This window comes from Sprattus sprattus, assembly GCF_963457725.1.
Source record: "Sprattus sprattus genome assembly, chromosome: 14".
In the NCBI taxonomy this organism is placed as follows: Eukaryota; Metazoa; Chordata; class Actinopteri; order Clupeiformes; family Clupeidae; genus Sprattus; species Sprattus sprattus.
Window position 1 is genome coordinate 5,352,806 of NC_137912.1, and position 19,361 is coordinate 5,372,166.

The 19,361-nt window shown below is 42.8% G+C and overlaps 1 protein-coding gene across 1 annotated transcript in view; it reads left to right on the forward strand.

The window, feature by feature from the left end:
* The first annotated feature begins 9,932 nt into the window (after nucleotides 1-9,932).
* Nucleotides 9,933-19,361, forward strand: part of actr3 (actin related protein 3) — a 19,809-nt gene continuing 10,380 nt past the window's right edge. The window contains exons 1-4 of the mRNA XM_080851844.1: nucleotides 9,933-10,080; nucleotides 12,255-12,310; nucleotides 14,673-14,797; nucleotides 17,225-17,335. Coding sequence (XP_080707970.1) covers nucleotides 10,037-10,080; nucleotides 12,255-12,310; nucleotides 14,673-14,797; nucleotides 17,225-17,335 — 336 coding nt within the window. The 5' untranslated portion in view covers nucleotides 9,933-10,036. The remainder of the gene's footprint in view (nucleotides 10,081-12,254; nucleotides 12,311-14,672; nucleotides 14,798-17,224; nucleotides 17,336-19,361) is intronic.

A 19,361-nucleotide genomic window follows, 5' to 3' on the forward strand; every position in this document is an offset into this window, starting at 1 on the left:
ACCTGTCTAAAACATGAAAACAATTATTTAAAACAATAATTCATGCAATATTCCCCTCCATGGTTCTCTGAGGCTCCTGAACTAGGTGGCACTGTGGCACTGCATCCACACTTGAGACACTCAGCAACTAACCATGACTTAATTAAGAGATCTGCAGTGCAGACCTGTAGGATTCACCCGGAGGCACTACACATCTGGGCCTCGTTTCCCGATAACGACATATCTTAACGGCCTACGTGGATTTTGGCGACATCGTAGACTCATCATTGCCGTAAGTGCGGTGTCGGGAAACTGCTCTGCAATATCCCTCTTACGACCGATTTCAAGTCCTTTTTAGCGTTCGGGAAACTAGGCCCAGATGTAGCTGTCAATCTCAACAGCCATTTGCCGGTTAAAAGTTCATGGAGGGACAAATGGTAGTAGTATTCGGAGCATTATTAATACCAATTTCATGAGGTGAATGGGAGAGGGCCGCCCTCCCTTATCGACTTTCCAGGACGATGATATAAATATTTCACCGGGTCAGTGGAGCACAGCTAGACTCCCGCAATTCTGTTCAAATCCTGTTCAAAGTGGCATGCATAATTTAAGAAGGGAAGGGTAGCTAAGGGAAGGGTATAGCCTATCTAACCACCACAAGAAGCTTGTAATTGAATCAAATCCCCATGACGAATAGAAACTTCAGTCTTATGCGAAAGCTGGAGTGAGGTCATTTGAGCACAAAGCACATACTGTCGCATTGGTACAGTGAATCAGAATCAGAATCAGATTTTATTGGCCAAGTAAGTGTGCACAAACAAAGAATTTGACCTGGTGAACTGGCTCTCAACAAATTATACATAACAACACAATACAACAACAACACACAATAACAAAACAAACAGTGCTATGGTCTATGAAGTTTAAGAAAGTATATACAGGAGCTGTGAATTGTTACAACAGTAGTGCAAAGAAGAAGTGGATAGTGCAAGAAGTGCAGGGATAAATATATATGCTACAGTGGATAAATATATATGCCACTATGGGTTAATTGTTCAGTAGTGTGATGCCCACCAACTGCAGCCAGAGAGGCCATAATTCAACGTGCCGTTTTCATTTGTCGACAAACACCGTCGCTTACTACCACATAAATCACAACGGGTCAGACAGAGTTCCAAAATACTGGCCTGAAAAATGTGAGTCGTTAGCGAGGCATTGTGTGGCTTAGACAGAGCTCTAGCACGTAGCATGGTAATAAATGACTTGCGCCCTGCTGCGTTCTTTTCCCGTGATAAGTAATCTGCACAACGAAGCATTAAGCTCGTCGTTCATCTAAGTGCTCAGATACATCTAAGAAAGCAGGTGAAACCTTGAGGAAACAGATTAAATGCGGGGGCTGAATAATGAGCCGTGGGAATGGGACTCAAAAGCAAAGAAAAGTGTAAAAGGTTGCGGACCTTCACCGACTCACAGTGATGGATCCAGTTTTGAAGTTGCTGCCAGCTGACAAAACTTTGAAAATGTAAGCTACCTCAGGACTTTGCGATCTGACATTGACACTGATTATGCATTTGATGCACTGAGGTGCAGTGGTATAACTAAACCTCTATGCCCCAAGCTTTAAACAGGGTTCCATACCTGCACACTGAATTCAGTGAGAGGGTAAGGAATGTGGTCAAATGACAGCCATAAAAATCCCACCTGACATAGGGTCTTATATTGTTTATGCAGTGGTGTAGTGGTCCTTGGAGAAGTGGGTATACTCTTAATTTCTTTTTAAGCAGCCCATTTAGCACGGGATAAACGCCCTGTTTTGAGAAGTGGGTATACTCAATAGGCCCTAATACATGTGCCACTGTGATCGGCAGATCAGTTTATCGTATCGTATTCGCGTGTAGGTGTGAACATTTTCAAGGGAAACGGCTCTTGTCGTTACGTGTTTACATGTGCAAAATGTGAACCGTTTACATTGCCTCGGGCGTGCGCAAAGACCACGGAGATGTGCTCCCACCTGGTTTGTTTACTAACAACATCAACGTGGATCCGCATCGTGCACAGGCAGTGTAGTGGCTTAAAGTTCCCTTCTTTCTATCAGCATATAGATCTTAATATTTTCTTTGAATAACAACTCTCAGATGGAAAGAAAACGAGTCTACGCGTGGATGTGTTTCAACAACGGTAGAAAACTGTGTTTGCTCCGTCTTTTACTGAACTCATAATTATATGACAGTGGTATTAGTTACAGTTGAGACACCCGAAATAACTTGCATGAGCAGCAATCCTGAGACGTGATTTTTAGTTTGCACATGAATACTAACGTCTTCTTTGATCCCAGGAAATTTGAGCACATAACCCATCTCCCTTACGGAGATATTGGCGAAAGTTGTTTAACCTACTTCATTGCAAACGTCTAGTTTTGCAAACGTGTCTAGTTTTTGTGCAGTAGCGAATAGAGTCTCAGTCTACTACACCATACATAGCATATCATGTTTGTAGAAAATGATTAAGGTGCAACAATTGCCAATAAGCATATTTAAATTAAATGATTCACATTGCAAGTAAAATGATGCGGCTGGAGCAGATACAGGGAGGGACAACGGTGACGCAGTTTGGATGTAGCGACAAACATTCATGTGCTGTAACAAACAGTGTTAACCAGTATGTGAGTAACGTGGGTTTTATTAAAACATAGCGTGTGTAATCTGTAGCTATTTCATTCCGTTTATTAACCTTTCCGGCTGTCTGTATTACTAGCCAGCAGCAGACGTAAAGGAAAGGGAATTAACCCCGAAGTTAAAAACATGTAATTTACTTCGGCAGCGGAGCATTTTACTCCCCCGCAATCTCTCTACAAACTTCCATATAGACGCAGGATCAGCAGAGGAAAATCTACTTTCCTTTTGGGAGAAACCAGGCCAGTCGTTCCCACGACTACAGCACCTTGCAAAACGAATTATATGCGTTCCAGCAACAAGTGCTGCGAGTGAGCGCTCCTTCAGTGCAGCAGGGCGCATTATAGAAGCCAGGCGCTCTCGCCTGAATCCTGACACTGTAGATGCTATTTTATTCCTGCATAGTGCTAAGACAAATTCTAAATAGAACGAAGGTTAGGCATATCAGCAGAGGTATATTTTGGTTACATTAGGATGGCTACGTTTATAGCTTGCGTTTTGGGCGCACCGCAATGCCAAGAAGTTTGTCGCGACTGTAATGGCATATTTCATTGTGGGGGTGATTGATAGCTTAAGGCTTACGAGACACAGTGTTTTCCGATGTTTTACTGAGTCCTCTCTGTCTCTATCACACACACACACACACACACACACACTAACGGAAGCAAAAAAGTTTTAAATTAAGTGACGATCCCTCAAATGTCGCGTCTCCTTAAAGCGCCGCAAACCTGCAAGCTATGAGTCAGCTGTCAGTATTGGAAGAAGCCTTAACGTCTCAAAGATGAAACTGCCTGGGTTATTTTGTTTCCTTAGGCTATTAGTTATATTTTAAAACAGCCAGTCATTGTAGCCTACCACTCATGGAATAAGGAATTTCAAAGAGATGATGGAGTGATTTGACTCAGAAGTGAAATTGGGCATTGGCAGCGCGAGATGTTCAGAACAAGTTAAACTTCTAGCTCAGTAACATCAACAGCTAAGAAAGAAGGTAAGAAAAATAGTCGGAAAACTTTGATTTGCAAGGGAAGCAGGCAAGTGTTGGGGTTGTTACAGTATATAGCCTACAATGTGGTGAAATTTCAGAATTAATAGGCTCGAGTCTGCGGTTCCTTAATATGCTTTCTTTCATTTTGCAAAAAACAGTAGGCTATATTACCATATTAAAATGGTGTACCAAATTGCATTTTATTACTGATAAAAAATTGTAGGCCTACTAGCCTATTGGATCAGTCTCCTTTCAAGAACAGGCAAGAACTTTCTAGCCCCTAACTTTCTAGCCTCCTGTCACCGTCTCCCCCCAGTCACGCACCGCCTCCCCCATGACACATCGGCCTGATTTGACACGCCCTTTTCTGAGCCGAACGATCGGGGTAAACCACCTCTCTCGAAAGGCTGAGACGATCGGCGGAAAAACGAACAGATCACATCTAAACCAGTCCTACATGAGGCAATTGTAACACTTTCGCGAGTTTCTATCGGAACAGACGCGATGTAAACGGTTTACATTGACACATGTATTAGGGGCCAATGCTGACTGAAAAATAAGTGGGTATACTCCATATACCTGCGTATACCCTGGAGTACACCACTGTGTTTATGCTAACTGATATTGATGCTGATTTTGTATTTCAGTCCTAACTATTTGGAGTGCAACTGGTTACCCTTGGTTACATATACAAATTATAAACTTCTATAGGATTCACCACTCAAGAATTATGTCTGTGCAGGCTGTGCACAAATGCATGCAGCTGTACGGTACGTGAATGCTTATGAATACCATTCTTGGATAAATGGCCACACTGATGCTGAGTAAAATTAGGCATACAAAGCCATCAAGCTCATAAAGCTTTTTTTGGAAATCACTGAGCTTGAAAGAGCTGGCAAGTGATTAGACATGGCACCAGTCAGACACGTCGTGCCCACTCAGAGCAGGAAAGGTGTGTGTGTGTGTGTGTGTGTGTGTGTGTGTGTGTGTGTGTGTGTGTGTGCACCCTCAGAGCAGGAAGGGTGGGGGAAGGAGGGTACCTGCCCCACCAGGTTTTTTAATATCTGGATTTTGTAATACTTTTTTTGGGGGGGGGGGGGGGTTCTTGTATGATACGTAGTTATGATCATTTTATATTGACACACACAAACACACAAACACACACACACACACACACACACACACACACACACACACACACACACACACACACACACACACACACACACACACACACACACACACACACACACACACACAAAGCACTGTTGCACATCAATGCAGGAGGAGATGAAGGCAGCAGCATACTCGTAGTTCCTCCCAACCCTCAATCTGTTTAGGAATATCAGTGAATGTAGCAAGTTCTATGCTGGCAGGTTCTGTTCCTGTGCAGGTTCTGTGGCTTTATTATCTGAGTTCTTCTCTAATTCATTTCCATAGTCGATAAAGTCTTTTTATGGGAGTTTATGGCCCTTCATGTGTTCGGGTGCAGCAAAGATTTAGCTATTTTTAAAGAAAAGGGTCAGCAGTGTGGAAGTTAGAATAGAACTTCAACAGTGAACCAGAGGGAATAAAAGTGACTCAGAGAGTGTCCTTTTCAATAACCATAGCAGCACAAAAATAATAGGCATGGAAAATCTAAAGTAATAGACAGCATTTCCCATCAAATAAAAAGGGAGATTACTAAACTAGAAAATCTAACACGCTCCACTTTATAATTGTGCCTCCCTAATTGGCTTGCATGACGTCCTTGACAAAGACATGACAGTGTATTAAAATGCCAGAGGGCAAAATATATTGATAATTGTAAAAAATAAGGTGGTGCAAATGCAATCTTTGAAAAGATCAATCAATGTGTATAAATATACAAGGTATCAAGATGGTTCGCTCCGACTGGCTAGAGAAAGACCTCTGCCTGTCGAGCGATGCTTTTCATCTTCTACCAATAGACAAAAGATGGCTTCTCTTCACAGCACGCAATATACTTCTTCTTCTGTGGTGTTGTTTTAGATGAGGGGGGGGGGGGAAGTTGAGAGGGAGGATAGATGCACATAAGAGGACGTGTCAAGTTGAGTGATAGTCTAGCCTGGGGAGGAGAGAGAGATCCAATGTTCTGGAAACTTCCAGGACTCGGTGTATAGCTGCTTTTGATCCTCACTTGGTGTGATGGATCCAGCCAGACAGACACCCATGAGCTACCTCTGCTAATACATCTTCTTTATCAGACATCGTCCACACACTGAGGAGGGGAAACACCATCTTTCCAGCCAACCACCGCCCCCTCTAGTCTACCCCCTTTCCTCCCCAGAGGAAGGTAAATCAATGATATCATCTAGGAGCAGAAAGCCTTGGACATTCAAGAGACTACAAGGCAATATACTGCTTGGGGGGTATGTCGAGCGGTCGAAACAAAGAAGGGAGATATTTCCTGGGAGATCTTAGAGATGATGAGTCCGCAAAGGCCCTGTGGCGGCCATTTTGGAGCATGTCGGGGAGAGACAGAAGTGTGTGAGAGGTCCTCTGGGAGACGTTTTCCTCTTCCCTCAACTGACAGACAGAAGTGAAGCTCTCAGGGATTACTGTGGGAAAAATTAGGCTACCAATACGCTGCGGTAGATTCTCTTAGTAAAATCAATTTGCCTGGGGCTGTTCTAAGGTATTGGACTGTGATTAAACTGTTAATTTGTTAAAGCAGCACAACGGATCAATAGCTATTCGCTTACGGTATGCTAGCAGCTAAAACTAACGAAATCTCTTGAAATGCTGACTGACATTATGACAAACTAGTTACTCAACGACTGTCCTTACACAGTCAAACATCAAGCAAGTGCAACACAAGTCAAAGCAAGACGGCAAATAAGCTACTTACTAGTTCGGCAGAAAGTAAACAAGTCAGGCCGCCGGGCTGCGGCAGGCAAAACTACAGAACCCAGTTATATGCCTATAGACCCTGGGGTGGCAATGGCACGGAGGCGATTCTCCATATTAAAAGTCATTGTAGCGCCCCAATTTTTTTTAAGCTGTTATTTTAAGGTTAAACTGCTTATCCTAACCCTAATCCTGAAATATAATTGTTGCATAATGGGGCTTTAAAAGAAACATTAATTCTGTGGTCATGATACATAATGCCTCTTAAACAGACCAGTCGCAGCCAGATCATTCCCATCATCATCCATTTTGTTAATCACAAATGTTTGATTCTGAGGACGACAGAACTGTCGAAACATGTAATTTGTAGTAATTCAGATAAAAAAAGAAAGTAGTCTATGCCTACTTGGTTTTCTTGATGAACTGAATGTTTATATTATTGTGATTTTTTTTGAGAGCGCACCCTGACATTGTTGAATCTCAAATGTTGGCAAATGTAAATTCACCCAAAAATGCGGGTTGTAAGTATCATCCTTCCTTCTTGATCACTTTTTATGAAGGGGGTAAACCATGCCCTCTTACATAACAATTTGCTTATTTGTTCAGTCAAGTCAAGTCAAGTCTTTTATTGTCAGATACACAGAACAACAGAGTTGGACTGCACTGAAATGCTTAGGACAGGACACCATACCACACTACCATAACCTAACAAGACATAACATAACATAACATAACATATAAACATAAAAACATATAAGTACTCCAACATGATATAACATAACTTAACAATAAGTACTGAACAAATTTGTTTTAGCTGAAAATGCAGTCAATTATCATAAGGCTGAGTTTGAGTGAACAGAGACAAATAGGGAAGGGATTTCAGTCAGATGGATAATCCAGGTTGAACACTAGCACAGGGATTAATATCCTTTTAAATAGAGGATGTAAACATCCTTTCATCGCCCTCTGCAGACAGAAATTGGAATAGCATTGATGTGGGAGGGGTACTACTTTTACAGCCTTATTTGGGCAGGCTGGATTATGCCACTGTGTGAAAATGCATGTTCAATTAATTTTGGGTATTGACAAATATCCTATACTTTTGGTCCTAAAAAAAGTTTTAATGTACTATGGCTGCAATATGCATTGACATTTAATATGTAATGTTTAATATTATAATGTTAAACTGATATATATACCCCGTTAGTGACAATAGTTTATTTATCACTGTTATGACTAAAAAACTTGAAATATAAGCATATATAAACCTTATATCTCATTCTATTTCAGTCTAGACAACATCCACCTCCTTAACCTAATAATATAACAATAGTCCAACGTGTCTCAATATCTTAAAATACTTGTATCTCAAAAATACTTCATCCGATGTTGTGTGGATAAAGGCAAGGGACATTAAACTAGGGATCGCATAGCTTGGGTAAAGGATGATATGCCACTTCCTCCTATTCAATTTGGGATTCGGTGGTTTAACTTTCCATATGTTGTTAGCTTGCGTGGTTCCATCATCTGCAGTGTTTTGATATGAGCTAACAACTAAACTAATCGCTTCCAATACACTTTCAATCAAATTCCGTTAACTTTTGCCCCAAGTCCAATCTGAATCTGGTGGTACAATTCTCTGGCAAGTAGAGCTGCTGCCATGAAATGACATTGTTGATAAGCCTGGGTTTTCCTTTTCACATGTTTTGTATATAACATAACTTTGCCCTGATCCCCACTCACCCGGTTTCTGTGGAAAACGTCATGTCTTGTGCCGGTACCCAAGACTGGACGCCTGGCCGTGCTCAACGACTACAGTCTGGTGGCCCTCACATCACACGCCATGAAGACACTGGAGCGGCTGGTTCTACGTCACCTGAGACCTCTGACCGAACATGCACTGCAAAAAATGCCCCTCTAGATTCAAGACAAATAATTACATATTTAAGCAGGATTTTGCTTAAAACAAGCAAATTTGGCTGCCAGTGCGTTAAGCAAATTTGGCTTGTTAAGATTTCTTAAAATAAGTAATATTTGCTTGAAATAGGTCAAAATAACCTTACCAAGAAAGCACTAGGTAAGTACAATTTAGCTAGAAACAAGACCAACTAGATTTTTCATCTCAATATAAGAGTAATAACACTAGGTTAGAAAAGCATTTTTTGCAGTTCGGGTACAGGGAGAGTGTAGGTGTGGATGACGCTGTCCTCTACTTGCTCCACCGGGCCTACACCTACCTGGACGAGCCGGGAAGTCAAGTGAGGATTTTGTTTCTTTGACTTTTCGAGCGCTTTTAACACCATCTAACCTCTCTTACTTGGAGAAAAGCTCGAAAGGATGGGGGTGGATCACTTCTTTACATCCTGGATTACAGAATACCTAACAGGGCGGCCACAGTTTGTCAGACTGGGGAGCTGTGCCTCTGACATAGTTGTCAGCAGCACTGGGGCTACGTAGGGTAGGTCTAAGCCACATCTGCAGCCTATTACCATCCAGGGCAAGGACATCTCGGTGGTGTAGACTGTCGCCCCTGTACATAGCTGAATTGTATGGTTTGTTTGTATTGTATCATATTGTCTGTACATATTGTTTGTAATTATTGTAAATATATAGGAGAGTTGCAAGATACAAGAATTTCCCCACGGGATTAATAAAGTATTTATCTATATTTATATCTATCACTTTAGAAAACAGCACAACATCTTTAGGACATTATTAGGATTGTTTTACTTAAGTAGACTACGGTCAGGGTTGTGCAAGGTTTCCTTTAGGCCTTCACCACAGCTTCATTAAAATGCCCCACTAAAACAACACTCTGCCCCTGTAGATACTCTCTAGTCACTTAACAGTCTACTTCCTCACTGCATCACAGTCAGTAAAAGTAGCCCACCAAAGGGGAAAAAACTGATAGCCAGATGATTGAGTCAGCATTAGGCCATCTGTGCCGTTTAGCTGATTTATAAAATTAAACATGCTTTCAATAAAACAAGCCAAAACAAGGAACAAATTCGTGACTGCGTTTCAAAGATGTGTTTTGAGTGTTCGTCCCTTATCGATTTGTTAGTCCAGACTAGCCTTTGGAATGTGGAGCATGTGAAGATGTCCAAGACAGATGTTCACCAGCCCACACCATATTCACCATCCAGTTTGCACCAAAGCTGTCTGCTTTAGCAATCAAGCGAAATAGCTAAAGCTTAAAGCATGGTGATGTTATGAAATTATTTGCGAATTACCTCCCTCTATAAAGTGAGAAGATAAATGAAAGCTGATGCTTAGGGTAAAACTACGCTGGCCTACGTTATATCATTGCTTCAGTAAACTGTCAGCCCGTATTTCTGCTTTCAATCTTACGTCAGCCATTTGCAGCTTCCGCGTTGAATGGAACTAATTGCGGAAGTAGACGCTTGTCTGTACGGGTTCAGGGTTCCGCCTCTGTCGGTCTTTCCTCTGTCCAAGACAGAGAAAAATCTACAATTTAACCACTAAAATACTAAATCCAGGCGAAGTAAATTAGTGCTAAAGAAGACAAACGATGGCAGGACGGTTACCGGCGTGTGTGGTTGATTGTGGCACGGGGTAAGTTGCTGCTGTGGTGGGTACATAGCTTGTTAGCATAGCTGGCAACTTGGATATCTATATGATTCTGCTGGCTGGACCAACAGGCTAGCTAACTGGCTAACTTAGCCAGTCAGCATTCGTCTTTCAGAGCTGGCATATCAGGTAGCCTGGGTGGAAATTTTGGGTGTGTTCACTGAGCAGTCTGTACAAGATCCTTTGCACTGATGAAACTAGACTTGAAAATAATACGTACTGGATGGGTGGCGCATTCGGTGTAGGGATGAACATGTATGCAATGACACAAAGCATCAGCTAGTTATTTTTTCATTCATTACTATGCATCGGCGAGCCATGCTAACACTAGCTAGCTACCCACGGATATTCTTAAGATGGGGCCAGCAGTGATCAAATAGGCTTCCTGACATGAACTTCCTTGTTTGCGGCTAAAGAATAAGATAATGATGCCCCACTGTTTTGCACGTCCTTCTGTTACGCAAATCAAATGAATGTCAGTTTATTAGCAAAACGGGTCAGATAGCTTGCTAGCTTTTGGAGAATATAGCTGGCAGCTAGCTTGTCAACAAAGCTAACCTAGATAAAAGCTGCCATCGATAGGAAGCTAGCTAGTTAGCGGAGCCTTGTTGCCAAATCTGACAGCGGTCGTCAATGCAGATCTGGCTCCTACTTCCTGGCTTGAATGTAGGCGAGTTCAGTTACGCTTTAGAAAATCTGCGATAATATGCAAACATGACTGCAATATACTTGTGGCATTGCAGGCTGTTTTACGTTTAATGGAGAATGTCTGGATTACAGCTGTTTTGCACGTGTATAAATGATGATTCGCTGAATTTTTTTGACCGCCCAGATAGTATTCATTTTACCCTAATGCTACTGTTGAAATGGTGTAGTTCCTTATATGGTATTGTCCCTTGTGACATTGTTACTCGACATCTGCAGCTCCCTAATCGTCATTGTGGTCAATTTTATATTTGTTACTTCCGCATACGATTTAACCTTTTCGTCTAGGGGGAAGCATTTGAATCAGTGGTATGGTCACTCTTAATAGCAGTTTTAAAGTATTTAGTATTTCAACTGTAGACGAACCCAGCAAGTACTACACAGGGATAACCCCAGGCGAACATTTTTGCACGCCAGTGTTTGCAGCGCTCAATAATGTGACTTATCTGGACAAGTAGGGAATTCACTCTGGAATGTTGGGTGACCCCGCCCTTACCTGCCAAGGTGTTCGAGAACGAACGGACGGTGGGCGGGTTCCCAGATCAGTTATTTACGCACCAATCATATCACTTACTTTTTTACAAAACTTCAACAACAACAGATCCCAGATCAGGTGTCAGTGGTAGAAAAGTTATAGTGGCCAGTTTGCAGGGAGGAGCTGCAAGTATAGACTAGTGGTAACAGTCACTCAAGCCTATGTAAAACACCAAAGAAGAGTACATGCCTCCCACCACAACCTTTATTAATGTTGGATATTTAAGTGTATATATATCTATATATGCTGAGTGTATATAAATCTATATATGCTAAGTGTATATAAGTGTAATTGATCTATAACTGAGGGGCAATGTTCCCATGTCTTTATATATGCTGATCACTGAACTGCATTATTACTTCAATAGCATTGGGACTTTAAATTGTTTGTTTAGGGTCATCTCTTGGTTCAATGCCCTAGAGTTTGGCCTGCGTAATCACTGTGTTTGATGGACCTTGTCTAAGCTTTCTGTTAGCCTATTGCTGAGATGATTGGCTGGATAGACATGACAGAATATGCGCAATGCAGAGAGTGCTGTTGCAGACTCGCCGCTCAAAGCTCATGAACAGCCGAGCTGTCTTTTTAATCTCTCAGACTAGAGCCATTAAGGGTTTCCGATCATGATTATGGACCTACAGTACATAGAAATTCAAATAGGTCTTCATTGTTTTTCCGATGCGCTTACCTGAACTGCTTGACTGTCTGATGCACTGAAATTGTTAAATCAATGGCAATTTAGATGCATGTATGGAAGACCACTACCAAGTAAGCTATGCAGATTCCTTTCCCATAGCGTTTACTGAAATGTTTATGCTGCTCACTATATAGCGGCCTCTCTAGGATGCAGCAAAACAAATATATAAATTAAAAAATGACAATTAATCGTCTGTCTTTCTTTCTATCTCTCCTTTTCATCTAGATACACAAAAATTGGATATGCCGGCAACACAGAGCCCCAGTTCATTGTGCCCTCCTGTGAGTATACACACACACACACATACACACACACACACACACACACACAGGGATACCTGTAGTAGTGCTAATGTCTTGTATCATTTTATGGGTTTCATAGTTGTCAAATAGCCTATTTATATTAATTTATTAATGTAGAGTGTGGTGAAGTCATGACATTTTTATGAACATTGTTGTCTTGGAATTGGACTGGATTGTCACCTTGTACTGCACATATACTGGAGCTTCAGGACTATTATATGCACCCAATGTGTTCATCAGACGGTGGTGCTATAATAGCTTAATCCTCTGTGATCTAAAGTTGCAGGGAGGTTATGTAGGCCTGATCTATTGCACTCTATTACAGGCGATTGTATGTTCAAGCTATCACCAGGTTAGCCTTTGCATCACACCTAACAGTCAGCCTGGTTTGAGTTGAGTTAGCATCGGGTTGGAAGCCAGTAGAGTGTATTGCATTAGAGTGCATTGGAAGCCAGTAGAGTGTAGCTAGCGGTGCCTTGGCATCTTCAGAACAGCTTGACAGGAAATGATCTCCTAGGGTCCCCTGCTGCGCACAGGAAGTGGCTAATGCCCTCATTTACCCGCTCCCTCCTTCTTCTCTGTATATTAAGAACCAGGCTCTGCCAAGACCAACAATCAGCGTGCTTTTAAGTAGCGACCACGACATGCGAAGCACTGTAATTTTAGACAGCTTGAAAGGAAGTGTACGGAGGGAGAGGAGGGGAGGGGAGGGGAGAGGAGAGGAATAGAGAGGAATAGAGAGGAATAGAGAGAAGAGGAGAGGAAAGGAGAGGAGAGGAAAGGAGAGGAAAGGAGAGGAAAGAGGAGGGGAGAGGAGAGGAAAGGAGAGGAAAGGAAAGGAAAGGAAAGGAAAGGAAAGGAGAGGAGAGGAGAGGAGAGGAGAGGAGAGGAGAGGAGAGGAGAGGAGAGGAGAGGAGGAGTTGGGGGAGTTTGACTCTTCTGTCGTAATGCTCGAGGGCGCTCAAACTCCCCACAACCAGGAGCGTTTAAAGCTGAGCCATTTTCATGTGGTAACTTGCAAAGCAGTGATGGTGTGAGATCTAAATCAGTTCTGCAGTTGCCTAGTTAGTCTCTGAAGGCAGCCTGACATGTTTGAGGCGTGTTTTCCAGGCGTATCGGATGCACTACAGTGTCGGTGACATAGTGTTATTTCTGCAACAGTGTTTTCTGTGGTCTGCATCTTTGCATGCAACCCCGTAGCAGGATAGGGCAGGACTCCACTGCTCTTGACTAGACGAGCACCGGATTCAGCCGTCGTACAGGTTTACACAGCTGTGAGAAACCACTGCCTACACATGAGAGTGCGAGGGAGTGTGTTTTTAAAAATAGCCAATCAGTGTTGGTGCTGACACAAGGAGAATCCTGCACATATGCAGACCACAGCAGCAGTGGCAGCAGCAGTTGAACCAGCGTTGAACCTTTCCGTTGAAATAGTCCTCGGGTGAAATAGTCCTCGGGTGAGTCAGACAGGGTGAAGCAGGAAGTGGCAGACATGTTTAGTAGGAGGGAGCATGCTCAGTCAGAGCCTCGGTCAGCTCACTTCAGCTTTTCTCACAAGGAGTGCTTCTCCATGAGGCTGAATTAAAAACCTCACGTTGGTGGACGTTAGAAGGGGATGAACTTGAACCAGATGCTTATGTCACCGTCTGTGCTGTGCTTAAGCTCGCGCTCTCTGCCGTCCGTACAAGTTCAGCGGGGTGGCTGTATTGTGGTTCACATGGGCTAACAGAAGTCTTCTCAGAACCCTTTTCCCTACATGGAGCTGTGTTGTCATTTGTGAGTGTTCTTTTTTGAGAGTGTTGTGACTGTTGTGTGTGTGAGTCATTTAGTGAACATGGCCATGTCCTCATTTAGTAAAAAGTTTGCACTCCACCCACTTTGGTTTGCGTTCTTGTTCAGGCCTAGAGAGTTGATTGGTGCTTTTAATCAATATAACTCCAACGCAGCCTTTGAAATATTGAAAACATTCGTCCCAGATAGTGGATGACTAGTGGGAGGAATGTGTCTTCCTCTTATCACCCACATCAGTGAGCATCTGGGAGTAATGCTCACGTTGCACAGAGATTTTCTGTTCCTGTTTCAAACAGGACAGTTTGGCCATTTTGGTCTGTCCCCTAGGACTAGTCTAGTTTGACTTGCGTGCAATTTACCAACGGGCTCTCTCTCTCTCTCTCTCTCTCTATCTATCTATCTATCTATCTATCTATCTATCTATCTATCTCACTCTCTCTCTCTCTATCCCTCCGTCTCTCTCTCTCCCTCTCTCTCTCTCTCTCTCTCTCTTGCTCTTTCTCTCTCTCTCTTGTTCTCTCTCTCTCTCTGTCTCTCTCTCTCTCTGCAGGTATCGCCATCAGGGAGTCGGCGAAGGTGGGCGACCAGGCTCAGAGGAGGATGATGAAGGGCGTGGATGACCTGGACTTCTTCATCGGAGACGAGGCGATAGACAAACCCAATTACGCTACTAAGGTGCGAAGCGGCAGGGCAAGGCAGGGAGGGGGTTGAGACTGGGGGTGTTACGGCCATCATTACTCCCATAGAAATGTAATCAGTGAGATGAGTGGTGCTGCTTTATGAAGTAGAGCAGCTAGTTGCCAGGATTAGAAGTTACTCATTCCCTTATCATCGATTTATCTTAAACTTGTATCCACAGTTTGATTAGGTAATCTTTACACTCTTGGGGTTTCAATAGTTCTGAATGTCTTACAATTCATATTCTTTTAAACGGATAGACCCCTCCCTTCACATGGAACTGGGCTACATCCTTTCTTTTTTTCGAGCCTGAGGCATTATCATCTTAACAGTTTAATTCCTTAATCTCCGGCTGTGAAGGCGAGTTGGTGTTTAAAAACTGACTGTATGATATAGTAATGAGATAACAGCAGGAAATTAAGTCAAGTTCAGCGCCACCGAAACCAGGAAGTGAAAAAAAATGGCTGTCACTCTTGTTCCTCAACGCTGCCTGAACACTGATTGTGATCTGATCGTTATCGGCTTCTGGGTCGCACAGAGAGGTGTCTGTGCTCGCTCGTAGAGCATTTCAAGGAGGCTGTTCTAGATCTGGGTTCTGTGATCTAGTTCTGAGAAGGATCTTCCTGTCCCACAGTTGACACCGTTGACTTGAAGGTGCTCGGGTGGTGACGCGACGGAGTGAAGCCTCATTAGTCAGATTCGAGGACCAAGTTTCTGTTTCGTTTGTTGTTTGACCTGGATGTCATCTAGTGATGAATTTAATGGCATTTTGAGTTTGAGAGGCCTAGCTTTAGGGCCCGTTTCAGGAGTGACGTTCCGGTGATATGGCAGTGGGTGAGACTCCGGCTCTCTTCAACATTTACATTTAGTCATTTAGCAGACGCCTTTGTCCAAAGCGACGTACAAGGGAGAGAACAGTCAAGCTAAGAGCAATAAAAACCTGGTGTAACAATGAAAACTACTTTACATAAGAAATAGAAAAACACCATATAAAAAAAAAAAAAGAAGTGCAGGAATGTAACTGCTGTAGTGCAAGTTAGGCACTAGTCAAGGTGCCAGTTAGGAAGGGAGGTGCTCTCTGAAGAGTTGGGCCAGTTTCCTGGGCTGCAGTGTGTACGAGCAGGGCTATGTCCATGGCCAGTGTCCCTGCGTCTATGCCAGTGGGTGAGACTCTGGCTCTCTTCCGGGCCAGTTTGCTGGGCAGCGGTGGGTACGAGTGGGGCTGTGTCCGGGGCCAGTGTCCCTGCGTCTATGCCAGTGTGGGAGACTGGAGCTCTGTTCCGGCCTGGCTCAGGGCAGGATTAGCCCACTCTGTTGTCCGAGGCTGGCAGGCCTCACCAGCTGACTGCTGAACTGAAACCCTGACTGGCATGCAGATGAAGCCCTGTGTGTGTGTGTGTGTGTGTGTGTGTGTGTGTGTGTGTGTGTGTGTGTGACTGTGTGTGTGTGACTGTGTGTGTGTGACTGTGTGTGTGTGACTGTGTGTGTGTGACTGTGTGTGCGTGACTGTGTGTGTGTGACTGTGTGTGTGTGTGTGACTATGTGTCACTGTATGTCTTTGTGTGTCTGTGTGTGTGAGTGAGTGAGGGGGAGACAGACAGGAAGAAGCTTTGTATGTTTGACAGGCAGAACTTCTCTATGAGTCCCGTGTCCGATGCAGCCGTATGTGTTTGTGTATATTACTCCCATTACAATGCACATTTACCCATTCGACAAAACACTATGATCAGCTTGCCGTGATCACATGCACCTCGCTCCTTCCCTGGGACTTGAACCTATGACCTGGCGAGGGGACTGCTAGCATTGTTTATCATGAGATGAATTTAAGAGTGCACCATCACAGTGAAGTGAATTAAAACCACATACTTCAGAGTTGTGTAGGCGGAGCCCACTGCATGATGGGATTTGTATTTTCTCTGTTATGTGGGCCAGTTCCCGTTCCCTGAATAAACCCATGTGTCTCCCTCCGATGGAGATCATTTCCTAACACTGTTAATGACTTAAGAATATAATAAATCAAGTGCCCTGTATTCATATATTTCTTGTATGAATCATGTGCTTATATTAGCAGGAACATGGACTTTTCTGTCTTTCTGTCTTGTCTGTAACTTCGAATATTAGAATTTTCACCCATCCCCCTCCCTCCTTCCCTTCCTCCCTCATTTACATCAGTTTTACATTTAGTCATTTAGCAGACGCTTTTGTCCAAAGCGACGTACAAGGGAGAGAACAATCAAGCTTAGAGCAATAAAACCTGGTGTAAATACTGCTTTTTTTTTTTTTCAAGAAATAGAGGTTTAATTTAAAAAGCAAAGCAGTACAATACATATACACTCAGTCCTTGAAGCTCTCTAGCTTTCTCTCCTGTGTCTCATGTGTCTCCCTCTTTCCCCACCGCCCTCCCTCCCTGCCTGCCTGTTGCAGTGGCCCATCCGTCACGGCATCGTGGAGGACTGGGATCTGATGGAGCGATTCATGGAGCAGGTCATCTTCAAGTATCTGCGGGCGGAACCTGAGGACCACTACTTCCTGCTGGTGAGAGAACACACACACACACACTAGCACACATACACACACACACACACACACACACACTCATACACTCATACACACACACACACACACACTCATACACACATACACATACACACACACACACACACACACACTCTCATACACACATACACACACACACACACACACACACACACACACACACACACACACACACACACACACACACTAGGCCTCTGTTCGAAAGGGGGAAAGTTGTCAGCTTTACAGAATTCCCACTATTGGCTCAGGGTACCCGCGAGGTCTTAAAAACTTGAAAAAGTCTTAAATTTAGTATTGATAATTTAAGGCCTTGAAAAGGTATTATATTTAGTCAACCGGTCTTAAATTTCGTCAACAGGTCTTAAATTTCGTTCATCAAGTCCACATTTGTTTATTGTTCGTTGTGACAACGAATCTTAGTACACCCTACGTCGCATCCAAAATACCAGGCAACCTGTATATGACTCTGAACTGGCTGAGATGCTGACACAATATAGGATAAAACTAGCTAACGTTAACTATTCGCTAGCTAGCTAGACAGTTATCTAGGACACTGCCCTGTCAGGGACAGGGTAATGCTAGTTAATAAGCGTCTGCTATCACAGGCAACAGTGGAGCGGGGCTTTTGGGTGATTAAAGAAATTGAAACGTCTAACATTTAAGAACACACTGTTGTACAGGGATGCAACAACAGTTTTAGCGACTCCCGTTTTTTTCACGGCAGTTTGGGTGACTTGATTATAATTTCATCAACACTAATTCTGGATTGACTCCACCAAACATCAAATCAGCAGCGATTATTTCCCAAACCCTCGAAAGCTGTTGCAATTGAGATTTTAACTTACTTTCTGTTTGAAGATAAGGTAGCATAGTGTTGAAGAATGGGTTAGTTGAAATTGGACAACTTTAAATTCATATATGAGATTGAACAACATAAACCCCTATACAGATAAAATAAATTAACAAGGATAGCAAAACCGATTGAAAACGGCAGAAAGGCGTGCATGACAGGACGTCAGATCAGTGACACAGGCAGTTTTTTCCCCATTATATGTGAAGGCTGAGATATTCATAACACTTTATTCAGTCTTACTGGTGGTCCTTTTGTAATACCAACAGGTGCACTTCGTTGTTGCTATGTACTGTTCTCACTACGTGTTTAGCATTACATCGCATAACTATGTTTCTTGATAACAGCTGTTGCCATTTCCACGAGAGGAACATTTGAATGATGTCAAAGTAAAAGTCCAATACTAAACGGTGTTTGTTTCCATAACAACAATACAAGTAATATACATTCAACAGCCTATTTTGCTACATTTTTGCTACACCTTTTATTTGGCATGTTGGTGAGGTTATTATTTTAGAGGACCATTTCTCAATGGTTTTGTTATTTAATGAATGTTTGTTTATTAATAACTTATTTTTAACAAATAACTCAATTATAATTACAAAGAGGGAAATTCGCAACTCTATCACAACTTCCACTTGCTTCCGCAATTAAATTGCAACAAACACCTCAAAAACACAGCAACTTTAATGGAAAAGCTCCCGCTATAATAAGTTGGCTGAACTCATCATACTGGATGAACAGTTTGCTGCCAAAAGCGCAGAGCTCCAAAGGCTGTAGGATCTGTTGTATTACAACCGCACACAGGTTCACCCACAGACGTATCCAGACACGCATGCACACACACACATGTACACAAACACACACTCACACGTCCACCCCTCGTTATTGTTTTAAATGGTTGTCTTATGATTACATTTTTTTTTTTTTTTTTTTTCATAAAATTATGCAAGCAGGAAAGGTGCGATGTTGGTCTTAAATTTCATCTAAAGTGGTCTTGAAAAGGTCTTAAAAAGTCTTAAATTTGAGATGAAAAATCCTGGGGGTACCCTGTGGCTGCTTGTTCGGAAATAAGATTCGTAGGAAGAATTTCAGGATAAACAGAACGCAGAGGGCAGGTTTAACATCGCACAATTGGTCGTTTGATGCGGAATA